At 56.3% G+C, this 23297-nt stretch overlaps 1 protein-coding gene across 2 annotated transcripts in view; it reads right to left on the bottom strand.

The window, feature by feature from the left end:
- Window positions 1-23297, bottom strand: part of Rfx2 (regulatory factor X2) — an 82499-nt gene that overhangs the window by 35766 nt on the left and 23436 nt on the right. For both annotated transcript variants that reach the window (XM_071610406.1, XM_071610410.1), the window contains exon 2: window positions 1104-1204. In XM_071610406.1, coding sequence (XP_071466507.1) covers window positions 1104-1196 — 93 coding nt within the window. In that variant the 5' untranslated portion in view covers window positions 1197-1204. The remainder of the gene's footprint in view (window positions 1-1103; window positions 1205-23297) is intronic.

The following is a 23297-nucleotide window of genomic DNA, read 5'->3' as shown; positions in this document are numbered from 1 at the left end:
GGCAAGAAGAGGAGCCCCAGGCAGCCCCTTGGCCCACGAGGATGCGATGTTCAGGGCGGAGTCCACCCAGGAGAGGGGTGCCTGGGAGAGGGGGCTTGGCCACAGGGCCGAGGCAGCAAGGGGCGGGGGGCTGCTGACCCTTCTGGGGGCTGGTTCAAGGGTGCAGGAAAACGAGTCAATTAGGTTCAACTTGCAGGATGGCGGCTTCTGCTCAGGCCCCTCTGTACCCCGAGAGGGCTCCGAAGGCCTTCCCTGCTTGGCTGAGCGCATCTGACAGTCCATTCTAACTGGACGAGCTGTTCCCGCGTACGCCTGGCCCTTTCTGCTGGACTGTGCTTCTCTCCCCTTAATCACTCTTCTTGCTGTGCTCCTGCGAAGTCGTCCATTGTGGGTGGTCCTGAGGCCACCAAGGGCCTCTGTGCGCGTCCACAAGCTTCCAGTCTGTTCCCTGTGGTCTAGGCCCCTTGGCCCCCCCCCCCTCCCCCCGGGGGCTTCCTGACGTATTTCAGGCTGCGGGAGACACCCTGAGGCCGCGCCTGACCCTGAGAGCCTCCCTGTGTCAATGTTTTGCCTTAGGCACAAAGTCTTTCTGTGTAAGAGTCATTTCCAAGGTACGAGAAAGCGTCCATTGAAAGGTAGGAGACTGGTTCGAGTCAGAGTGGGGGTGCTTCTTACTCAGTGTCTATTACCGCTGTCCTTGTCAGGACCTGTATGGCAAGGGCAAAGGCCAGGTCATGTCACATGGGGTGCCTGTTCTGCAGTAGTGGTCTTGGGGCTAGGAAGTCTATTTACAAAAATACAGTTCTCTCTCTCTGTTGGGCACAGTGGTGCAGCCCTGCAATCTCAGCTACGCGGAAGACGGAGGCAGGAGGATAGCAAGTTGGAGGCCAGCCTCGGCGACTGCATGAGACTCTGTCTCAAAATAAAAAGGGCTAGGCATGTAGCTCAGTGGTGGAGCACCCCAAGTTCAGTCCCTAGCACCACACACACACTTTTCTTTTTTCTTCTTGTTAATTCAAGTGTTTTTCAAAACCACGGGGCATGCGTCCACGCAGTGGCCCCTAGTTTGTACCAGAATGGCCCCAATGGCAGGGCACTGTTACCTGAGGGGATGCTGGCACAGGCTGGGCTGCCGCTGCCGCTGGACGCAGAGCCACGGATGCAGGTGAATCGGATCCACCCTCGGAATTCTGCATGCTCAGTTCTGGAAGGCGGAGAGACAGTGAGTGGGCAGGACGCCCGCGCAGCGCGAGGGCAGCGTCCACATTCCAGAGCAGCAAGCAGAAGTCAAGGCGGCAAAGCTGGAGTAGGCAGCCTGGTGGCACCCGCAGGCAAGCGGGAGGGGGACGGGTGTAAATCATGCCAATCAAGGAGAGAGGGAGGAGAGGGCACCCCTCCAGATACTAACCACAGCGGGCTCCCAGTCCCCTCCCGCAGGACCACGCTTCTCTCCGCGTCTGGCCAGGCTGAACTGCCCCCAGGCCAAGGCGGCTGCTCCTTAATCCCCAGCAGAGCAAACGCTCTCGACGGGCGCTTGCTGTGTGGCAGCTGCTGTGCGCCAAGCCCCTGCCCGCAGCTCTCCCACTGGGACTCCACTGGCATCCGGGGCTGCACCCTTACACAGGGCCTCGTGCCGTGGCCTCCACCCACCTGCCAGGGGTGCCCCAGCAGCCACGGCAACCCCAATCTCCAGACCTTGCCCAGGGCTGTCAGCGAGGCAGAATCATCCCCTTGAGCACCACTGGCCCAGGGCTGAGTAGCGGATCCACGAGGGACCAGAGAAATGGCACACTCTATCCTGGGCTGGGCGTAAATCCTCAGGAATTTCAGCCGAAAGTACAAACTGAGTTCTGCTCTCAGCCCAGAGGCGAGCACACAGGTCTGTTTCCGAGCTGGCAGATGCATATATCTTTCAAATGGGAAGTTTAAAGATTGTATACAAGGCTGGATATACAGTGGCCACGCCTGTCATATCAGCCATTTGGGAGGCTGAGGCAGGAGGATCACAAGTTCAAGGACAACAGTCCTAGCAACAGTTGTCTCTAAATTAAAAAAAAAAAAAAGGCTGGGGAGCAGCTCAGGGGTAAAGCACCCCTAGGTTCTATTCCCACCACACACAAAGAAACTAAATTAAAAGAAGTGTCAAAATCAGAACAAAGGAGAAGATCACACAGATGCATCCCATGACAGCCTAGGCCAAACAGTCTTGTCTTTCTTTTTGGCAGTGCTGGGTGGAACCCAGGGCTGCACAAATGCTGGGCAAGCGCTCTCCCAGTCCGTCTCCCTTTAAACAGACAATCGGCTGCTTTACACCTTGAGAAGCACCTAGGTCCTCAGACTTAAAGGAGAGGTGGCTTTGTGACCAGGCACACACTTGTCCTGGTCCTACAGTGGCCGCAACTGGACCAGAAAGTTTCTTAGACCCCAAAGGGTCCCACCTCTAAGAATAAGTGAAGATTTAAAAACTTTTTAAAAGCTGTACTTCTTTTCAATGTGAAGCAAAACTGTTAACCGATTAAAGAGCTTTGCTAAGGAGAGCAGGGGCTGCTGCTTCGTCCTGCGGGGGCTGTTCCCCGACCTCCCGCACCTGCCCTAACGCCTTGGGTGCAGTGGGGAGCCGCGGGGGACCCCAGGCGGGGCGTGGGGCATCTTTCTGTTCAGTGGGGCTTGACTCCGTCCTGGCCACTAGATGGCCCCAGAGCCACGCGCTGTCGGCTGGGGCGGGCAGAGGCTGGCCGGCAGGACCCCGGCGCCTGGCCTCCCGCGGTCTCCTCTCCCCTCCGCAGACCTGACCTGGGGTTGCTGGGAAGCTGTCAGCGGGGTCTCGAGTTTGCATTTCGCTAAACGTTCACACCGGCTTCTGCCCTCTGCCAGCTCTCTCCCATCTGAGGCCGGGAGGTGACACCAGCGGTGGCGGGAGGAAAGGACAGGACCAGAACCTGCCGTGCAGGGAGCCTCGAGGACCCAGAGGGAGGGCCGGCCCCGGCCCAGGGCCCTGCCCTGCAGGAGAAAACGATGGCTCCGCTGTCCAGATCTCAGCTGAACCCGGCAGAGGAGGTGAGCCAGGCCCTCTGGACCGCCAGTCACAGCGTCACAGGAGCCTCCACGCTCCATCGTCCCCTCAGCTAACCCAGGTGCCCGCTCACTGTCCACGGTCAGGGGTGAGACAGTGGCTTTCACCAGGGCCACACCCCAGTGCACATATGTGGGGGTGGCAGAAGGCGGCGGCCTGGTGACCACAGGAGGCAGGCAGTGAGCTGGGGTTGGGGAATCCTGAGAGAGAGCCACAGTCTGCCACCAAGTCCACCCAAATCATTGACCCACTAACTAATCAGAGACCTGGGGAGACGCCCACAGCTCAAGGGCGAAAACCAAGTGCAGACTTGGCTGCTGCCCCCATGAGAGCACGTGAGCACCCGGAAGGCAGGGAGTGGCCCTTGGGAACTTGGCAGAATCCAGAGTTCCCAGCATACCAGCCAGGATGCCTGGGATCCTGGAAAATTAAGAACACACCTGTGACTCCAGTGACACGGGAGGCTGAGGCAGGAGGATCACAAGTTTGAGGCCCGCCTGGGCAACTTAGTGAGGCCCATCTAATTTAATCTAAAAATAAAATGGCTGGAGTGTAGCTCAGTGGCAGAGCACTCCTAGGTTCGACCCACAGCACCAAAAATAAATAGATAAATAAATAACAATAATCATGGCCTATGAGAAGAAATAGGAAAATGTAACCTATTCTCAAGGGAAACAGTAAAAGGGGTCAATTAAAATCGAACCCAAGATATTCAAGACGATATGGAGAGCAGACAAGGAGTGAGATGGGTGCTAAAGTAAGTCCAAGAACTCGAGGGAGCTGCACCCCTAGTGAGTGAGCTTCCACAAGCAGAAACCACTGGACAGAGGACAGCGACCCTGGGTGGCAGGTCAAGGCACATTTCACAAGAGTGGAATCACACAGAGGACAGTGCGCTCGACTGCAGTGGAGGAGGACATCAGCAAGGTGGCAGGAAAATGACAAGCGTTTGAAACATTTGAATGTTCTATTAGCCTAGGTGACCAATAAGCCACAAGGGAAATTAGAAAAATTTGAACTGAATGATAACAAAACACCATTTATCAAAATTTGTGCTTGGGCTTGGAGGTGCACATCTGCGATCCCAGAGACTCAGGGGCCTGAGGCAGGAGGATCACAAGTTCAAGACCAGCCTGGACTACTTAGTGAGACCCTGTCTCAAAATGCAAAATAAAAAAGGGCTGGGGATGTAGCTCAGGGGCAAAGTGCCCTCCGGCTCAACCCCCAAATCCCCGGCACCAGAAGAGAATTTGTGGGGTGCATCTAAAGCAGCTCTCAGAGGGAAATGTTCAGCTCCAAACTCTTATATTATAAAAAGGGCACAGGAACCCTTCAAGAAGCCGTAAAAGGACAGTCAAATTAAACTTGAATCACATAGAAAAAAAGAGAAAAAATAGTACAGAACAGAATTAATGACTTAAAACTTTGTAAATGATGGAGGAAATGAAAAAACAAAATTTTTTCAAGAGAGAAGTGACCCTCGAGCCATGGAGAGAGAGACGTGGAGGAAAGCGAACAACATTCCTAAGAAAGAAGCCAACCTGCAAAGGCCCCACTGTGTGACTCCACCGCATCCGGAAGAGGCGGAAGCAGAGCCAGGGAGTGGGAGCAGTGGTCAGGGCCGAGGGAGGGAGGGAGGGCAGGTGGGCACAGAGGGCCCCGGGCAGCCACCACAGGGGAGCCTCACGTGGGCCAGGGCTACGGCGCCTATCCTAACCCACCGCCGAGGGTGGGAGAGCAACCTCTGCCGCCTGCTGTCAAATCTGCTGAGAACCTAAATGTGCTCTAAAAATGTGAGTCTTGTGGGTGGAGGGGTGTTGGTAAACCCAAAAAGACTGATGAGAGGGAAGAAGGAAATAGACAACACACACATGTCCAGTCTCAGCTCTAGAATGAGACACACTGCTCCTAAGCCTAGAGAAGTCCAAGGGGGAACAAGGAACTTTTTGAAGAGCATAGCCAACAGGTTCAACAATTCAGACCAAACGAATGGTTTTTTAAAAGAAAGACACCACATCCCCAAACTGACACAAGATGAAACAGAAAGCGTGAACGTCACACCCTGTACTGAAAACCTGCCCGAAGGCAGCTCAGGCGCTGGCGGACCCACTGACGAGTGCTGCTGAATACTGAAAGGGGGTTCACACCGACTCCACCAGGACATAGCAGAGGAGTGCTGCACAACTCAACGAGGTCAGCACACCCTGATGTCCCACTCACACGGGGAAGCTTTTAGACAATCTCTCTCAAGAACATACCTGCAAAGGCATCAACAAGAGATTAATAAATCAGAACCCACAGAATACAGCCCATAGAACCCATATTTAGTTTGTACGTTGAGTTTTTCATTCTAACAGAGCCTTGGCTCTTTTCTTCATCAGCTGATTTTTGAAAAAGATCAAACAGAGAGAGAAAAGTCTAGTGCCAGGTCAACAGGGTCTCCCTCTCTGGGGTGAGGAATTGACCTCAACCCCTACCTCCCACTAGACATAAAAATGTTCAATCAGCGACTTCCACATGAACTGCTAAGGGAGGAAAAAATAGGGTTGTGGGCAGAGTTTTCTTAGCTAGGGTACAGAAAGCAATACGCAGATAAGAAACTAAAAAGGTTTTGTCAAAATTTAAAAACTTTTCTCATTAAAATACTCCATTAAGATCATGAATAGGTAAGCCACAGTCTGGGAGAAAATATCTGCAAAATGTTCAACAATAAAAAGACAACTGACGAGGGAGAATGGGCAAGAGACTTGGTGGGCACTTCACAAAGATGCACAGGCACCCCAAGACCACTGGACCTCGTTAGTCACTAGAGAAAGGCAAATTAAAACCACAAAGATGTGCCACCAAAGGCCCACCAGATGGCTACAGCAAACAAAACCAGCAATGTCCCCTTGTCGTGAGTGCCTGCCACAACTGAAGCACTCGCAAGTCGCTTGTGGGGTGTGCACAACACCACCCGGCTGGGCAAGGTCTGCACGTTTCCTAACAGGTCAGGCCTACGCTTCACCCCCAAATTCCTTGCCCCGGTATGTATCCAAGAACCAGGAAAACGTCACGTCCTCAAACACACACCAAGGCTGCACACACACCTGCATAAGAGCTCCATTCAAAACAGCCAGAATGCAGGAAAAACCCGGAAGTTCCTCATCAGGAGAGTGGGAGAGAATAGTAGGGTGTGATAACTCAGAGACATATATTAGTCCCCAAATCAACTACTAAAGAAAAAGAATTGCTAGAACAATAACAGGAACAAGATGGGCACAGTACTCATTAATAGAAAGGAATGAACTACCCCGACCACAGCACGGGGACGAGTTTCAAAATTGTTAGGCTGATGGACAGCAGCGGGGTCCAAAAGAGGGTACAAAGTGGAGCAGGCAAAATGAATCTAAGGGAAGAAGTACATGGTGGTGGGCTTTCTAGGGAGATGGATGACTCCTCTGTATTTATGATGCGGGTTACGCAGAATCCATTGCCAAGACCAGCCAGCCAAGATCTGCCACTCACTGTATGCAAATCCTAAGAAAATATGATGGCCGAAGAGGATGGGGAGGGTGGGGGTACCCGGGTGGTACAAGAATGCCCAGTGTGGCCAGCCATAGAGGGTGATGACTATGTGGGGCTCACTGTAGAATGTGTTTGCTCTGTAGATGTGTAAAAGTACCATATAGATGTGTAAAAAGTTAAACACACAGCTGCCAGCTCAAAAGGATAAGCAAAAAACATTTCAGTACTGCTTTTCCCAGCACAAGTGCTTCCCCGCTCTGCATCCCCCACGTGTCATTCCTTTGCCTAGCGTATCCATGCTGTATACACTACCTGCCCGTTAGTCATTTTGTTGCTGTCTTGGTTATGAGACCAACTGCCAAGTGTCACAGTGCTTGTGTTCAAAAGACTCTTAATTTATTTAATAATAGCCTCGAGGGACTAGAGCAGTGATGCTGATAATTCACATATGAGAAAGAGAAGCCACAAAGCCCTTCCTTTAGGTAAAAAGGTGAAAGTTCTTGACTTAACAAAGAAGAGAAAATGGGGTTGCTAAGATCTACAGTAAATTGTCCTGCTTAGATCTACAGTTAACAAATTAATTAAACTTTAGGGTATTTATTTGGCACTACTGTGGTCTCAGGCCTCCCTGAGGGGTTGAGGGGTGAGTGGGAGGACTGCAGCAGGTTGGATGGAGCAGAAACTGGTGCGTTGGCTCTGACCTGAACTTGCACAGGGCATGGGTGGGGACATCGGCTCTGGCCTCTGGGGCTTGCTCCGTCACACTCCTTCCTTTGTCCTCTCCTGCTTTTCTTCCCACAGCAGGCCTGGACAATCTGCCTGTTGTCTGCGCCTGCATCCCCTCAGTCTGGGTCCCAGGCGCCCCAGAACAGCCAATAAAAAGGAGAGGGGCTGCGGGCACAACCTGCCACCTTGCCTTTCGGGTCTGGCTAACAGGCTGGTTGGCCCAAAGCCCCCTCGTGGCTCGGGAACATGCCCAGAGTGCTGTTTATAAGCTGAGCACGTTTAATATGCCATCTGGTCAGAGATAAGGGCAGGCGAGAAATTAAGTGGGAAAGCGCAGAGTCAGCCGTGTGATTTCCCCTCCTGGGCGGGGGCACCAGCCTTTGGAATCTGTGAAATACGCATTTGACCTTGAATAAACATCCAAGTGCACAAAATGCGGGTGTTGGACCTTTTGGAGACACGGGTGAGTAAGACGCACCAGGGGGGACATCTGCTGTGGCTTCCTGAGGGCATGTGAGGGGCAAAGGAGAGACGCACTTGAAGCAGCCCTAGATGGTGGCTGCGATGAATGAATCTGCCCGGGCACAAAGGGAAGAGCTTTCTGTTTACAGGAAAATACTCCCGTCACTTAGTAACCAGCGATGTCAGGAAAGGAAATGCAGAAACGCTGCCAGCGATTTCTGGGCCCTGTTCCTGCCTGGCCGCTGACTCACTGCGACCTTAAGCAATCTCTTTTCTATTCCTGCTCCTCCCTGCACCAAACGTAGCCATCACCTGCCCCACGCAGCCAGCCTGGATGGTGTTTTGACAACCCTGGGTCATCGTTGGGGTGATCGGGGAAGAGCAAGTGGAGCGCCCGCTCCTTCATCCTGCTGGGCCGGCTCCCTTGCTGTGGGGACTTGGCCATCAGCTCATCCTGGTACCTACTTGGGAGCACGGGATGGCACAAGAGGCCCTTGGCCCCAAGGGAGCAATTGACTTCTTCCCTGTGAGCAAGAGGGAACAAGCCCTCTCAGGAGGACTGGTTGCTTCAAAGCCCAGGTCCTGCCCCAGAGCGTCGTCACATTCCTAGTTTTACTACAGTGACCACAAAAGTCACATCCATTCCTTCTCCTGGCACCCTCCAATCTGAAGGCCAGGTCTCAGGAGCAAGTGACACGTGTCTGAGCTTCTGCCTCCACTGCCCTTGCCTGCGTGGGGCCTGCTCACGTGTGGAGAGGTGAGTCCTCCACATTCCTGAGAGAAGAACCACCTTGTCCCCGCGCACCCCGTCAGTCTGGTGCCCAGGGGACAAATCAGGGTTCCTGGTCTCAGCGGATTCAGTGTCCTGGGCACCGCAGTGTGCTGAGCAGAGCTCCTGGCCTCCACCCCCTCCAGGCGAGGACCTCCCCAGTCGTGACAGTCACAAATGTCCCCAGACGCTGCCAAGGGCTCCCTGGGGGGGCAGAACAGTCCCTCATTGATTCAAAGGCCACTCTGAATGGACACAGGCTGTCCAAGGAGCCTGGGCAAGTGGTAAATAAGGTGGCAGAGAGGCCAAGGGGAGCAAGACTGACAGTTTCATATGGCAGACACAAAACTGCTGCAGTCCGTCCAGAGAGCAGTGTGGCGATTAGAGGGGAGAGACCCAGGGACCTGCCCCACTCCAGGGCGCACTGCACCCCCCGGGCAAGCTGTGGCTCTCCTGCCTGCACCAGCCGGGTGCCCGGCAGGCACCTGCAGCCACTCTCTGCAGCAATGACCTCTCAAGGGCTGTCGCTGGCCTGGCTCCAAGTTTACTTGAAATAAAGCATCTTCAGAATTCAAATTCCTTTTTCTTTTGCTAAGAACTGGGCTCTACTCCTGTTTTCTTCTCAGTGGCCACAGTTTCCCTCCTTTCTCCAGCACAGCAGCGGGACCACCGCGTGGTAACTGGCTGCAGAGGGCCGGGCAGGGGAGGGGGCTGGAGGCAGAGCACTAGGCCTGAGCCGCCCAGTCTGATCTTCAGGGCTCGCGAGGGGCTGTGCTGACCGGCTCTCCCCACCACAGTGGGGGAACAGCTGATGCGTTTCCTCTTAGAGAAACCGACTTGACTACTAGTACAAAAATCGCATAAACCAAGGTCTGCGCCTTGTCTGGGATCTTAGTGGCACCGACAATGTGCTTCGTTTGGCAGACTCCTCATTCCATCGCTGTCGTCCTAAGTGGGCAGCACAGAGCTCCGTCTCCAGGAAGCGGAAGCTCCCGGGCGAGGGGCTGCCTGCACTGCGCCCCCCGGGGCCGAGGGAAACCAGAGACGGGCTAGAGCCTGGCCCTGGGCACCTGTCCTTGAGAGTGGAGGGAGAAGTGCGCCACCCCCAGACAGGCCGCCAACACCAGGCTAACTGGAGAGGAATGGCCAGACCACGCCTAGGACACTGGCCATTTTCTCACTCCAGAAGTTTCCCTCCTGAGCTGCAGGTGAGCACGCCCGGTGGCCCAATCAGTGACTCCCACAGAACAGGGACGGAGGGAGCTACGTGCCAGCAGTTCCCTCCAGGCAGGTGACCTTCCCGTCCAGCGGCCCTTCCCACGCCCCTCCACGCTCCCTGACCCCCGCCCGCCCCAGCCCTGCCGCCCCCCAGGCGCCAGCTAAGCCTCCTCCTCTGCCCTGTGCCCCTCTGCGCTGCTCTTGGCAGCATCTTCAACCCTCAGTGGTGTGTCATCCGTGGTGACGTTCGTGCTGCAAGGGGGAGATTACGAGTGGCGACAGAGGACTGCAAAAGCCTAAAATGTTTACAGGAAAGGGTGCTGGCCCCCTTCCAGAAGGTTCTAGAGCCCTCAGAGGGCTCAACGCAGGAGTCATCTGCCGCCTGCAGGGCTCTGTTCTTCCAGCTGACAGTTCACGTCACACGTCTCAGGACAGCGTCCGCTGCCACCCTGTCAGGACTCGAGTCTTCCTTCTTGAGTCCAGAGTCGTCTTCTGAGAGGTCTGGGGACCCTGCCTGTGTCACCTCCGTCTCCCGTTCTTCTCTCCGTGGTTCTGACGTCGGCCAGCGCTCACCTGAGGTCTCCACGGGGCGGCTTTGGGGATGGGCGCTCTGTCGTGTTTGGAAACTGTCTGGGCTTTGCTGCCGTCTGGCCTCATCCCCTCTCCGATGGCCTCTCCTAGGGTCCCCTCTCCCCACTGCCTCAGTGTGGGGATTCACTGCACGTGGCTCTCAACACTGCCCAAATGGCCCAGCCAGGTCCCCTGTCCCTCTGCTCCCAGACTCTCCACCTGGAGAAATCCCAAAAGGACCCGGCTCTGGAGCCGTGACTCAGTCCTGCTGTTCTCCGACACCAGGCGCAGCCCTCCTGCCGCTCTCACTGCTATTCCAGTGGGTCTCTTCCTCCTCCTCTCGCACCTGGACAGCCGCAGCTGCCTCTAGGTGGCCTGGTGGCTTTCAGCCTCAGCCCCGTTGAGCCAATTCCCTTCCCTTCAGGGTGATTCAAACATCACCCGTCTCTTCACCGCCCGGCTCAAGACACCAGCCGTGGACCTGGGTTCCTACTGCTCCCGGGGGACGTCGAACGGCGGGATGCTCAGTCTGACGCCCCAGGTGGGCTCCCAGATGTGCGGGGGTCAAAGGGTCTCTGGTCCTGCAGAGATGGAGGACCTGCACTGGACACTGTGGCTCCGGGTTCCCAGGGCCTGGCCACCTGACGGCGGTCCTCCCAGAGCCAGTCCTTCAGAGGGCGCGGGCTTCCCTCGGAGATCCAGCCTCCACAGGTTCTGCTCCAGCGGCGAGGGGGTCCTGCAGGGCAGTCTTCCCCTTCACCATGGCAACACTGCAGGTGCCAGGGCAGCGCCAGGCTCTGGGGCAGGAGGGTGAAGGATGAGGGTGCACTTCAAGTTCAAGTCCAGCGCCAGCACTCAGCTGTGGCTGTGGCACGGGCCTGGTGTCTGCACCCAAGGAGGACAGAGGAGGAAGTGGATGACACTTCTGCTGGGACTGTCCTCAGCCTGGACCCAGCGGGGGCTGGAGAAACAGACAGAAGCAGGCGGGAAGGACGGCAGCAGCTGCGGTGGCCACGGCCTGCAGCGCCCCCGCCTGAGCACTGAGGGAACTGAGGAGCACGCAGGCCGTCCCCACTCTGGGACAACAACAGCACACGGTTGGTTGGAGGCTCAGAAAGGCTGGCCATCAACCGAAGGCCATAGCCAGGAAGTGGCAGAGCCCACCTTGAACTGGGCCTTCGGCTCCTGGCCTGTCCTCGTCACTCCTCGAGCAGAAGATCGCACACACGTGTTCCCAGCCCCGGAGCCTCGGCTTTCCGCACCACCTGCAGACCTCGTCCCCCACCCTGGCAGAGAGCTCGGAATAACAGCATGAGTTAGTGTTGGCGTTAGGAGTTTCTAGAATTCAGCTTGTTGTAGGAATCGTGAATTGACTGAGATTCCTGTGAATGAATGATCCCACAGATCCCAGTCAGACTTGCACATTCGGCCCACTCCGCTCAGTTCAAAAGACGGGGAGGACCCGCAGCAGTGTCAAAATGGACCAAAGTAGCATGGTGATCATGGTGACCTGGGACTCAAACCCCTGCCCTCACCCTGGCCCAGGACACAGGGCTTCCGGGCCTCAGGCTTGGCTTTGGGGGCTGGGCCATTCTTGCTTGTGGGGGTCAATCCTGGGCACTCGGGGTGCTGAGTAGCACCCTGGAGCAATTCCCCAGTTCAGACAGACACTGCCCAGTGTCCCCTGGGGGACAGAAGTGCCCCCTGAGCACCACAGTCTAGAGCATCTTCCACGCTCCTTTCTGCAGCTGTCCCCTGCACATGGCTGTTTCCACTTGTGGCTTCTCGACACTGTCCTCCTTGAGAAAGCAGAGTCTGGCGGCCAGTCCCTCCGTAGCTCTCAGCTCGCCTGCCCGCTCCCCAGCAGTGCCCACAGGTACTGGAGCTAGGTTCTGCAGAGAAAGGCTGCTCGAGATGCCCCGCTGCCCGCCTCCCGGGGGACCCTGCCCTGGGGTTCTGCAGAAGTTTGCTCGGGTCGCGTGTGTCCTCTGCCTCGGCCCCTGCTGGATCCTCTCTCCCTCTTGCTTGCACCCTGGTCACCATCTTTTCTCTCCTTTTCTGCACACTGCCCAGGAGCAGGGGTCTGAATGGCAGCCACTGGCAGTCCAGAAGGTGGGCACACAGGAGGCCAGTGGACCCCTGGATGGCTGCCTTCACTAGCCCCTCCTGCCTTCAAAGTTGTTCAGAGCTGAGGGTGGAGAAGGAGCAGTCAGAGGTGACAGGTGACCTGCAGCAGGACCTCTGGGTGGCATGCCTGCCAGGTGACAGGAGTCTGTGACCTGGGAGGCACTTCCTGTCCACCACAGCCATCTCCAGGGCAGGGTTGGCCATGGGGTGGTGGGAGGCCGTGTTCTCCCTCACTGCACGGCTGCTTCCAGACCCCACTGCCCTCGCCCTGGGCTCTCCATTCTGGCCCCTGCCTCCCTGTGGCTGTCACTGCTCTCGGCATTAAAACAGCGGAGAAGCCGCTGAGCCCCACTGAAGAATTTCCACCTGAAACCACAGAGTGAAGGGGCCTTCAGAAACCACCTGACCACACTCTCTCCTCCGACAGATGAAGAAACTCACCCAAAGCTGGTGTTTGCCCAGCTGCAAAGCCTGACTGATGCGGGAGGAAGTGTTTCCATGGGAAATTGGAAAAAAAAAAAAAGAATCAATTTAAAAGAAAAAGTTTAAATGAGGCTCCATTTTCTTAAAAATGACTTGCTCGCACTGGGAACTGGGTACAGAGCAATTCTGTGGAAGACAAAGAATAACTCTTTTGGAAGGACTGATCTTAATACAGGGCGCTCCTGTACGAGCACCCCAACTGCCACGGGCCGCAGGGCGAAGCCCGGATTCTGATGGATCTCTCAGGGAGTCTTCAGGTGAGACGGAACCTATTCACCTGGATGCCAGCAACTCTTGCTGTCACTGGATCTTAATTATCGCACCTAACGGGGCTGACGGCAAACAACTCGTTTCCCCCCACAAGCTTGCCTTCATTTGTTATATGACACAAATGACATCACGCTACAAATCAGCTGCAAGAGAAAGCTGGAGAACTTGTTTGGATCCTTTATATAGTTCCAGGACGTGAGCTGAACCGCTGTCCCCAAGGGTAGCAAACGCCTTCTGGCTGTCAGCAAAGAAAAGACCCACCCTGCACCAGGAGCCTGGGCGGGACTGCTGTGTCTGTCACAGGTGGCACTCCTGCAGTTGTGGCTGCATTATCAGGCTGCACTTGAGATGGTCACGGAAGGACAGAGCCCACGAAAAACCCGCCCTGGCGAACAGCTCTCAATTTATAGCCCAGCTGTGGGGGTGGGGGCGGCACTGGGAAGAGGGAAAGAAATGTATCACCAGCCCTGAATGAAGTTCAGGCCTGTTTACCTAAGCAACTGGCCCTTGTAAACAGTCACTATCTCTGACCGCTGCCAGCAAGGGGGTGGGGAAGGGAGACTGTTTGATCATAACCTGACCTGTGCCGCACAGTGCCCAGGGCAGGGCCCCTGCCAGTGGGAATGCGCGCCTGCCCCTGGTAAGTGAACCGCCAAGGGCGGTTTAGAGGATCCACCTCTGAACAGGAGTGTCCAGCACTCAGAACCAGGAGGTTCTGGGGTCTCCATCACCTGCCAGCCCCGTATTGAACTTCAGGCTCAAGTCTGCTTTTCTGACGTCGCTGAGCAGACTGGGGAACTGCAGAGTCATGGGTGAGGTGTGGCGGTGGCTGCCCAAGTAACGATTTTATAAGCATGGGAATTAGATCAAAAGAGAAAGGGCACTTAACACTACAGCAAGTGTCCAGTCGAGAGCAGTCCAGGGCAGTCAAACGGCCAGGAGTCTGTCCCAACTCCCCTCATCTACACAGGGGGAGACGCTGACAACACGCCATTTCTAAGCAGACCCCCAGTGCACCCCTGGCTACCTGTCGAGGCCACCGGGCGCAAGCATGATTCAATCAGAGAAAAATATATGCAGATGTTCAATTAAAACCTGGAGTCCTCAGTCCTGGCGCTGTTTGCCTGGCCCTCATTGTTTGCTAAGAAACAACGGTTGCCAGGGACAACGCAGTCCACTCCCGTTTCCAAGCGCCCGTTGCTGGGCAACAGGGAGAATACTTCCCAAACCAAACAATGTCATCCCCAGAGCAACCCCCTCTATCTCACATTAACCAGATCTAAAAAAAACCCTCCCAAATATGTAATCTATTATTTTCAGAAGCCTGAAGAGAAAGGCAAATAATCTCTTCTCTATAGTAACCGAGGGGAAAACAGTTTACCATATTTGTTCTGAAATAACAAAACCCAAGAGGAGCAGCTCTCACCGCGCTGCGGTCCGAGGCCGCCAGCAGGATTTCAAGCCTTCCTCGGCCTGGGAGGAGAAAGTGCCTTTTTCTCTGAGAGGAAGAATGTATTTATCACCAAACAAACCTTGTGGGATAGTTTATAGCTGCACAAGTGTTTTCTGGGCAAACTAAAAGGAACTGGGGATTAAGCCACTGGAAAAAAAATTTAACTCCAGCGCAGCGCGGCCCAGTGAAACGTCCCAGCCTCGCGCACGGACGGACAGGAGCGCACGCGGGGCCAGGCCTGTGTGGCTTTGCTGCCCGGGACCTGCCCCGCAGGGAGAGGGGACGGCTAAGGGGAAGCCGGGCCACAGCAATGCCCTCTGATGTTGGGGCACACGGGGCACAGCCCCGGAAACAGGCGTCAGGGACGTCCCTAGGAGGAGCACTCTTGACCCTGGAGGGGAGAGGAACACAGGGACACCTTGCAGCCAGGGCAGCTGTGGCGCAGAGGGGAGAGGGAGCGCGGGGCTGGCCGTGTGAGTGACACCCGGCTGACACACCTGGGCTCAGCACACCCTCGCGCTCTCAGCTCAGGCTGGGCCTTGGAGACAGACGGACAGGGCTGTGCCCAGGAACTTTGTTCCCCTCCCTCCCTCCCTTCTTCCTTCCTTCCTTCCTTCCTTCCTTCCTTCCTTCCTTCCTTCCTTCCTTCCTTCCTTCCTTCCTCCCTCCCTCCCTCCCTCCCTTCCTTCCTTCCTTCCCACCACTGAGCCTCAGCCCCAGCACAGAACTTTGTTTTCTTAAGATACCATCCTGGAGTTGCTTCTAGAGTAAACAGAAGGGAACCACCATGTCTCCTGGAGGGGGAAGGTGGGCTCCAGGCTGCTAGAATCTGAACCTGTGCTCAGGAGCCCACGGATTTGCAGCCAGACTTGTGGGCTGTCAACCCGAGGCTGAGTGGTGACATGGGTGGTGACGGCATAGAGCGCCAGGCCTGGAGGGACCAGCAGCTCTCCAAGCAGCCAGAGCCTCGGCAGCCTGCTGGGCACAGATCAGGAGATGCAGCTAGATTCTAAGCCCAACCCTGGACTCAGGAAAGCAGAGGCAGCGGGAGGTGACATGATGAAGGGAGGCTCTTGATGCCTCACAGCTGTGAGGATCCCAAACCTCCGACCCAACAGAATGACTCATACGGGAACCTAGCTGTGTCATTCACTGATCTGCATCAAAGAGCTGAATTCTACCAGGCATCGCCCAGCAATCAAAACAGACAACACCCCCTTCCTCCTTGAGCATATACTCTAGCGTGTGCGCCTTACAGGGACAGAAAGCAAATGGAAAAATGTAGAGTGTGCCTGTCAGATAGTGACAGATGCCCAGGGGAGAATCAAAGCAGAGACGGGGCACTGTGGGGCCTAGGTGCCCAGTGCCTCCCTGAGCAGGTGCACTGGAGTAAAGAGATGAGGAAAATGAGGGCTGCACCCATTCAGACGTCGGGAGGGAACAGCCAATGCAAAGGCCCTGTGGCCAGACCAGCGTGGTTTGTGAATAGAGCCGAGTGAACCAGAAGGCCAGGGGGAGGGGACAGCAGCCGTCACACAGGCTCTGGCTTTTGCTTGGGGTGAAATGGAAGCGACATGGCGTTTGAACCAGAGGGGGCCTGGTTTGACTTGTATTTTAACCAGGAGCCGCTGGCTGCTGGACTGAGGTCTAGTGAAGAAGAAAAAGGAAAGCAGAGGCAGGTGGGAGGTGACATGATGGCCCAGGCCCGAGACGGTGGCCCGGCCAGGTGACGGCACTGAGGGTCGAGGCGGGTGGCCCTGGGGTCTGTGGATGGCTAGCATGTGGGACGCGAGAGGAAGGCGTCAGGGCCTCCGGGGTTTCTGGCGACTGAAGGGACGGGGAGAGGACAGGGCAGGAGGCCGGGGACTTGGAGGCCTGACACCCCCAGGCGGGAATGCAAGCCTGGGGCTGAGGGGAGGGTGGGCGGGAGCCCCAGGCACAGAGGACACCACTGGAGACACCAGTGCACAGGTGACCTACTGATAATCTGAGACTCTCTGTGTTCACCAAAGGAGGGGCCAGAGGAGAGGCCAGGGCTGCTCTGGGCTCCACCATTTAGAGATCCCAAAAAAGAGGGGACCCTGCAAAGGCACCTGGGAAGAGGAACCAAAGAAGTATGAGCGGGCAGTGGCTCGGGGCGAAGGGGCCACCGGATTCAGGGCAGTTGAGGTCACCAATGACCAGGACAGAGCACTTCCAAGAGAGCAGAATGGGCACAGCCACAGAGACTGCAGGGGTCAGGAGAGCCAAGCAGAGCAGAGCTGGAGTCCAGGAGGACAGACCCTGAGGGACAGGGAGGACGGGGCAGCAGCCAGAAGGGCAAGGTCCACGGAGGGTTCTGCAGACAGACAGGAGCCGGCGGGAGGGGGCGGCACAGGGGAAGAGGGAGACTGGCCGGGGGGCTGCAGGGTCCAGCAGAAGTGGGCAGGTGGGCCGAGCCAGGCGCAGGAGCCTCTGTCCACAGGTACAGGAGAGAAGGCAGGTTTCACCTGGATGCAAGGAGGTGGGTGTCACCAAGTCCCAGTCCTTGGGAGGAGACCCTGGTCTCCCATTTCATTCCTCAGCTGTGGAATTCCTGCATCTACCCATGATCAGACCCTGACAGCCACAGCCCTGTCCCCACAAGCTGCTGGGACCCTTGGCCTCGGCGAGTTGGGAGGGTCTGGGGAGGGACTGGCACCAAGTGTGACGACTTGGGCCTGCAGACTCATGTCAGTCCTCAAGCACGGTGGCTTGCAGATGGCCCCATCTCTGACGGGAGTGCCAGCCCCTGTGCCCAGGCCACATGGTTCAGCCTTCATCCTGACTTTCTTTATGGTCATGCGCAGCTTCTCCAGTCCACCAGAGTGGTCATCTGTCCATGATCAAGTGTTTCTAGAAATGAGTTTTGATACATGTGACTATGTTTCTTACCAGGTCAACAAGCGAGCACGCGACCTGGAATAAGAAAAGGTCCTAGAGCCACACAGAAGCATAAATGCAAAGTCATGCCTGAACTACGCAGGATCACCAAGAAACGCAAAGTGGGCCCCAGGAGTAAGTCCGGAAAACCCTGCTGTGAGCATCTCAAAAGCAGTTCTGCTCTGGGTGACCATGAACTTGGCCGGCTAAGGAGCTCCTCCTGTCTTCTGGTGTCACCGCTTTTACTTATTTGTGTGGGTGCTGGGGATGGAACCTGTGTCCCTTCCGCATGCTGGGCATGCACTCTACACCCAGCGCACCCCAGCCCCATCCTGGCTTGCAAGTGGCCATCGGTCTGTGAGACGCATCCCAGGACCAGCCCAAGATGGGAAATGGAGACCAGAAGGCCCCCTTCATCCAGAGCGCCAGGCTCTCTGGAGAATGAAGCCGCAGCAGCCAAAGACGGAATCAGAAATGTGGGTTCCTCTGCCGTCTCCCTCTGCATCTAAAGCCCACTGTCCAACCCAACAGGGACAACAAAAGGACATTCTATTCCTGTCCCCAAGAAAGTTTCAACCCCAAAGCCAAACTTAGAAGGCTCTGACAAAATGCAGCAAAACCGTCTTTTTGTTAAACTTGTTATTCTAACTAAACCCAAAGAGAGAAATGCTGGAGATACTTTAGGTTTTTAAACTAATCAGTCCTAATTAATTCTGAGAAGAAACACTAAAATCAACTCTGACTTAGAAATCTAAATCAAAAGCTCGGAGGGAAATGTTATTTTTAAGTTTTAAGTTTAAGTTTAAAGGCGCCTCAAGACCGCGAAGGTGTCCCAGCCTCCCTCCACCCCAAGGCTGCAGACGGCTTCCTTTTCCAGCCAAGCCCCAGCACCGGGTGGGGCGAGAGGGACCGAGGGAGCCACGGTGACAGGCATCTAGGACAGGAACAGCTCTTTCCAGCTCGGTTTTTGGTGTCTCCATTCCCAGCTCTATATTAAGTCAGCTCCCAAAGCAGAGCAAAAGATAATTTTGGAAAAAAATGGAATAAAATGTTCTAACTGTGCTGGACAGGTGGGAAGGACAAGAGACGAGTTGTCTGGCACACGACTCAAAGGCTCAGGGGCCAGCCCCTCGCGTCTCCTGAGCCCCTCCTTTGTGCTCACAGCGTGGGCTGCCCCGACCAGCGCGCCCTTGAAAACCTGCCCACTGCGCCTTCCCCCCATTCTGGCTTCACCGGCCATTGCTCTTGAGAGGCATTCGATGATGCTTTACGTCTCTTAAAAAGAGAAACAAAAACTGTCATCCAGGGCTGGGGCGGGCGCTCAGGGGCAGAGCACTTGCCTTGCCCGCGTGAGGCCCGGGTTCAACCCTCAGCACCACATAAAAATAAACCAATCAAATAAAGGCAGCTGCCATCTACAGCTACAAAAAAAAAAAAAAAAAATGTCACCCAAACAGAATTTGAAGCTATTCATATCAGGAATGAAAAAGTTGGCAAGTGGCCCGTACTACTGATTTCAGTGACTCAGGAGGCTGAGGCAGGAGGACTACAAGTTGGAGGCCAGCCCGGGCAACTTAGTGACACTGGCTCAAAATAAAATACAATAAAAAGGGTTGGTGACGCAGCTGAGTGGTGAATCTCTCCTAGGCTCAATCCCAGCACCTCAAAAAGAGAAGGAGAAAACAGGAAGGTGGGTGTGGGGCCCTCCGATGCTCTCACCTACTGGAAAGCCAAAGCCCAGGGGGCATCTGTGTGCCCGATTCTTGTTTATGATGAAGTGTCGTGCTTAAGACTCCATTAAGTACCCGAGGCCAAGCGTTCCCCTCCAGGCCCTCCTCAGTCCTCGTCAGTATGGATCAGGGACAAATCGGTGAGGGTAAAGCTGCCCACATCCCATCTCGCTAGCAAACGGCCAGGGAGGGTTGGTCCCTACACTCGAGGGCCATAGACCACCACAGGACACCCTCTTGGCCACCCTCGCAGACCTGCCGTGTGGCAGCTCGACTCTGCGTGGCTGAGCTCTGGGCTGCCCCCGCCCCCACCTGCAGTGTCAAGGCCAGGACTCAGGAAAGTGGGAAGGCATGAAGGGCAGCCTTGCTTGAGCGACTGACCACCGCGGCCACTGTGGACAGCTGGGATTCGGTCACTGTGGGACGACGTGGGCACAGACCCGGAGCTGATGGCAGGAGCTCAGGGTGCTCCCAGGACAGGTGTGGCAGGGGGTGGCAGTGTCCTCTCTGCCTCCTGTCTTCTCACTCTCATGCCAAACCGTGCCTCCCTCACCTCGAGTGCCAAGAGGGAACCCAGCAGCCGAGCCCCTGCCCCCTGCCACACTCGAGCTGGTGTCTCCCTCCCATTGCTGCTCCTGGGGGCAGCTAGGCCCTCAAGGGCACCCACAGGCCCGCTTGGGGCCTCGCACATTCATTCAACAAACCAGGCTGGCACCTCCAAGGGCTGGGGACAGACTGAGCCCCTGACAATGGATGACACCAAGGACACACAATGTCAGGAAGTGGCAGATGCTCTGAGGAAAGGTAACCCTGACCGAGCAAAGAGAGGGCAGCTGGAGTGGGAAGGAGTGACAAGGTGACATCCACCGGGGCGCGATGGGATGGAGGTCAACAGCGTGTTGGGGAAAGTGCCTCTGCCTGGGAGGCGCACGGGTCACACGAGTCACACAGAAGGCCCAGCAGGCGAGGGACAGGGAGGGCTGGGGACTCTGGACTCAGTGCCGTGGGCCCAGGATTCATAGTGAGGAACGCCACGCAGATTGGTGGCCTTGGGAGGTGGGGGAGGACCAGGTCACCTCCTTATCAAAGGACACAGACCCCAAGAGCTTCCGGCCCTCTTTCTACCATGAGAAGACACAGAGCGAAGGTGGCCGTCTGCAACCTGCTGGTGTCCGGCTGTGGGCTCCTGGCCTCCAGAATTCCGTGTTCCTCAGGACGAGCGCACTGTGGCACCGCATCAGGTGCCCAAGCAGGGGATGCCCTTAAAGAGGGAGGGCCAGGGGCTTCTGGCCTCCTCTGTGAGTGCAGGGGATCTGAATCATGGCTACTGAGCAGAGGACCTTCAGTGGAGGCAAGAGTCAAGGCCAGATGGCCAGCCAGGTGACAGTGAGTTGGAGGGGACAGCTCAGGTGCAGGAGAGTGAGTGGAGAGGGGTGACGGCCACCACGGCCGGGGGCCTGAGCAGCCAGAGACCGGGCTCCCGGTGCGAGTGGACAGGCGTGATGTGGAGACGGGCACTGGTGCTGGGCATGTGCAGCTGAGTTGGCCATCGGACGCCACCCAAGTGCAGCTGCCCCCTGCGATTCCGGGAGTGAGCCAGGCTGGAGAGAGGGTACAAGTGACAAGATGCACTTGGACTCCTGTGACTGGATGAGCTCAGCAGGAGAGTGGGTGTAGACAGAGCTCAAGGGGACCCTCCTGAGTTCAAGGTCACCAGCAGTGGGAGGATCTGGCAGAGGGGACGAGAAGGTGACGCCCGCCTGCCCGGGAGAAAGGAAGGAAATCAAGAGCAGAAAGCTCCGGAAGCCAGGCAGAGAGCGACACCCCCACGTCGACCCAACACGGCGGCCAAGGGGAGGCACCAGGATCCAAATCGGGAGCCCTCCATTCCTCAGCTCGGTGACCTTCAGTCAGCGACTCAAATCTTTCCTCCATTTCTTTATCCGTCAAAGGAGAAAATGATCCTAACACCAAGGTGGCCCCCCGAGCCACCAGGCCACAGGGCTCAGCGCAGCCCCTCACACAGTAAGTGCCCAGCAAACCTCGGCTGGTGTCACCTGCACCCCAGGCCCTGGCGACCTAGCGGGGACCTCTGCAGACTCTTCTCTGGATCGCGAAGAGCAGGACTCCGGCCGGGTCCTGGGGAGCCCCACGGCGCCTCTTCTCCCTGCACCTGGGGCTGTGCTTTCTCCTCGTGGCCTCGCCCTCCCGCCCCAGGCGGCAGCTCTGCGTCCAGCTGATGGGGCCGCAGAGATGAGGCAGAAACGGGGTCTTGTCCTCGCCCCTCCCTTAGAAGTCCAGCCGCGCAGGAGGCCGCAGGGCGCGCCCACCCAGCTCAGGGGCGTTCACCTCACCAGCTGGGCCATGGTGCTGCCGCCCTTGGCCAAAGAGAGCGCCTCAAGTCCACCTCGGCCCCCACCGAAGGGGGCTGTGCTCCCTCCTGTGCCGCAGGCTTCTGGGGTTCACATCACTGTCCGGGGGTGGGGGCTCTGCCCAGTCCCCTTCCAGCAGGAATTCAAGGACAGCCGAGGGCACCTGGAGAACCACCAGGGTCGCGCTGCAGGGAGTGGAGCGCGGGCTGCTGGGGAGGGGCGGCTCGCGAGGACGCCCCCACCTGAGACCAGAAGCCCAAGCCTGGGGAGCCAGAGGTGGAGGGCCACTGCAAGTGGTCCTTCCTTTATCACTGGAAAATACACCTAAGCAAAACAGCCCAGGGCCACGCAGCCACCTCCACACACAGCAGCCCCCACGGGACACACCATGCCCAGGGAGAGGAGCAGACACAAAAGGCCACCCGGTGTGCGACTGCACTGACAGGAAGCGCCCAGCACAGGACGTGGATTGGTGGGCGCCAGGGGCTGGGGAGGGAAGTGGGGTGACTGTCCATGGGGACTGGGTTCCTTTTGGGGGGATTAGATAGGGGTGATGGTCGCAGAACTCTGCGTATATCTAAAAGCCAATGAACCAAACGGTTTAAATGGGTGAACTTTATGACCCGTAAACCATTATCTAGATGAAGCTATCAAAAAAAAAGGTGACATGGACAAGTCCCTGGTGGTATCAGCTGAGGTCACCAAAAAATAGAAGCAAAGCAAATGTTCATCGGTGGGGAAATCGCCATCCACCATGATCCTCCCTTGCAGCGATGCTGGGTGGACACTGGATAGTACAGGGCCTTCTCCAGGAAAAAATCCCAGGGCGCAGAGCCTGCCACGCAGAAAGGTCTCCAACACCCGTGGGTGACTTCGCAGGCAGAAGAGGCCTCAGGAGGTCACAAGCCGTCCTATCAGCATTGCGTACGTCACGGGAGGTGAGAAGGCAGAAAGAGAGAGAAACGCATTTCTACTTCTGCCGACCTGGGAACGGGCTACCCGCCTACCTTGGGCGTCATCTTAAAAACTGCAGTTTGTCTGTCAGCCCTTTAAGACACACCAGCTCTTATGGGTTGGCAAACTGCCCACAGGATGAGTTTGTGAGAGACGGCCCGGCAGGGCCTAGGGCATGGCTTGAGTGTGTCCCCAAAGATGTATGTGACGGAAGCCTGGTCTCCAGGTGGCTGTGCTGTGGAACACTAGCTGTGGGGCTCAGTGGGAGCTCCCTGGGTCACGGGGGCACCTCACAGTGGATTAGTTCCTAAGATAGTAAGTTGATACAAAACGTGAGCCAGCCCTTCCAGGCCTCTGGCTCCTGTCTCAGCACGCATCCCCAGCAGGGTGCCATCTGCCATGTTGTGATGTGGCCTGAAGGCCCTCACCAGTGCCCAGCAGGTGCCAGGGCCATGCTCTTGGATCCCCAGAATTGTGAGCTAAATAAACCTCTCCTTTACAAACCACTTAGCCTCAGGCATTCTATCACAGCAACAGAAAAATGGACTAAGACACACTTAGACCCAGAGGTTTTTCCATGCATCCCCATCCATCATTAAGGAAAATTTACAAACTGGAACATTCATACAACAGAACCAACAACAATTCAGGCAACCACAGGGGCAATCCCACATGCCTAGAA

This window comes from Marmota flaviventris, chromosome 1 (genome assembly GCF_047511675.1).
Source record: "Marmota flaviventris isolate mMarFla1 chromosome 1, mMarFla1.hap1, whole genome shotgun sequence".
In the NCBI taxonomy this organism is placed as follows: Eukaryota; Metazoa; Chordata; class Mammalia; order Rodentia; family Sciuridae; genus Marmota; species Marmota flaviventris.
The sequence above is the reverse complement of the archived record's forward strand: the minus strand, read 5'-3'. Positions and strand labels throughout refer to the sequence as shown.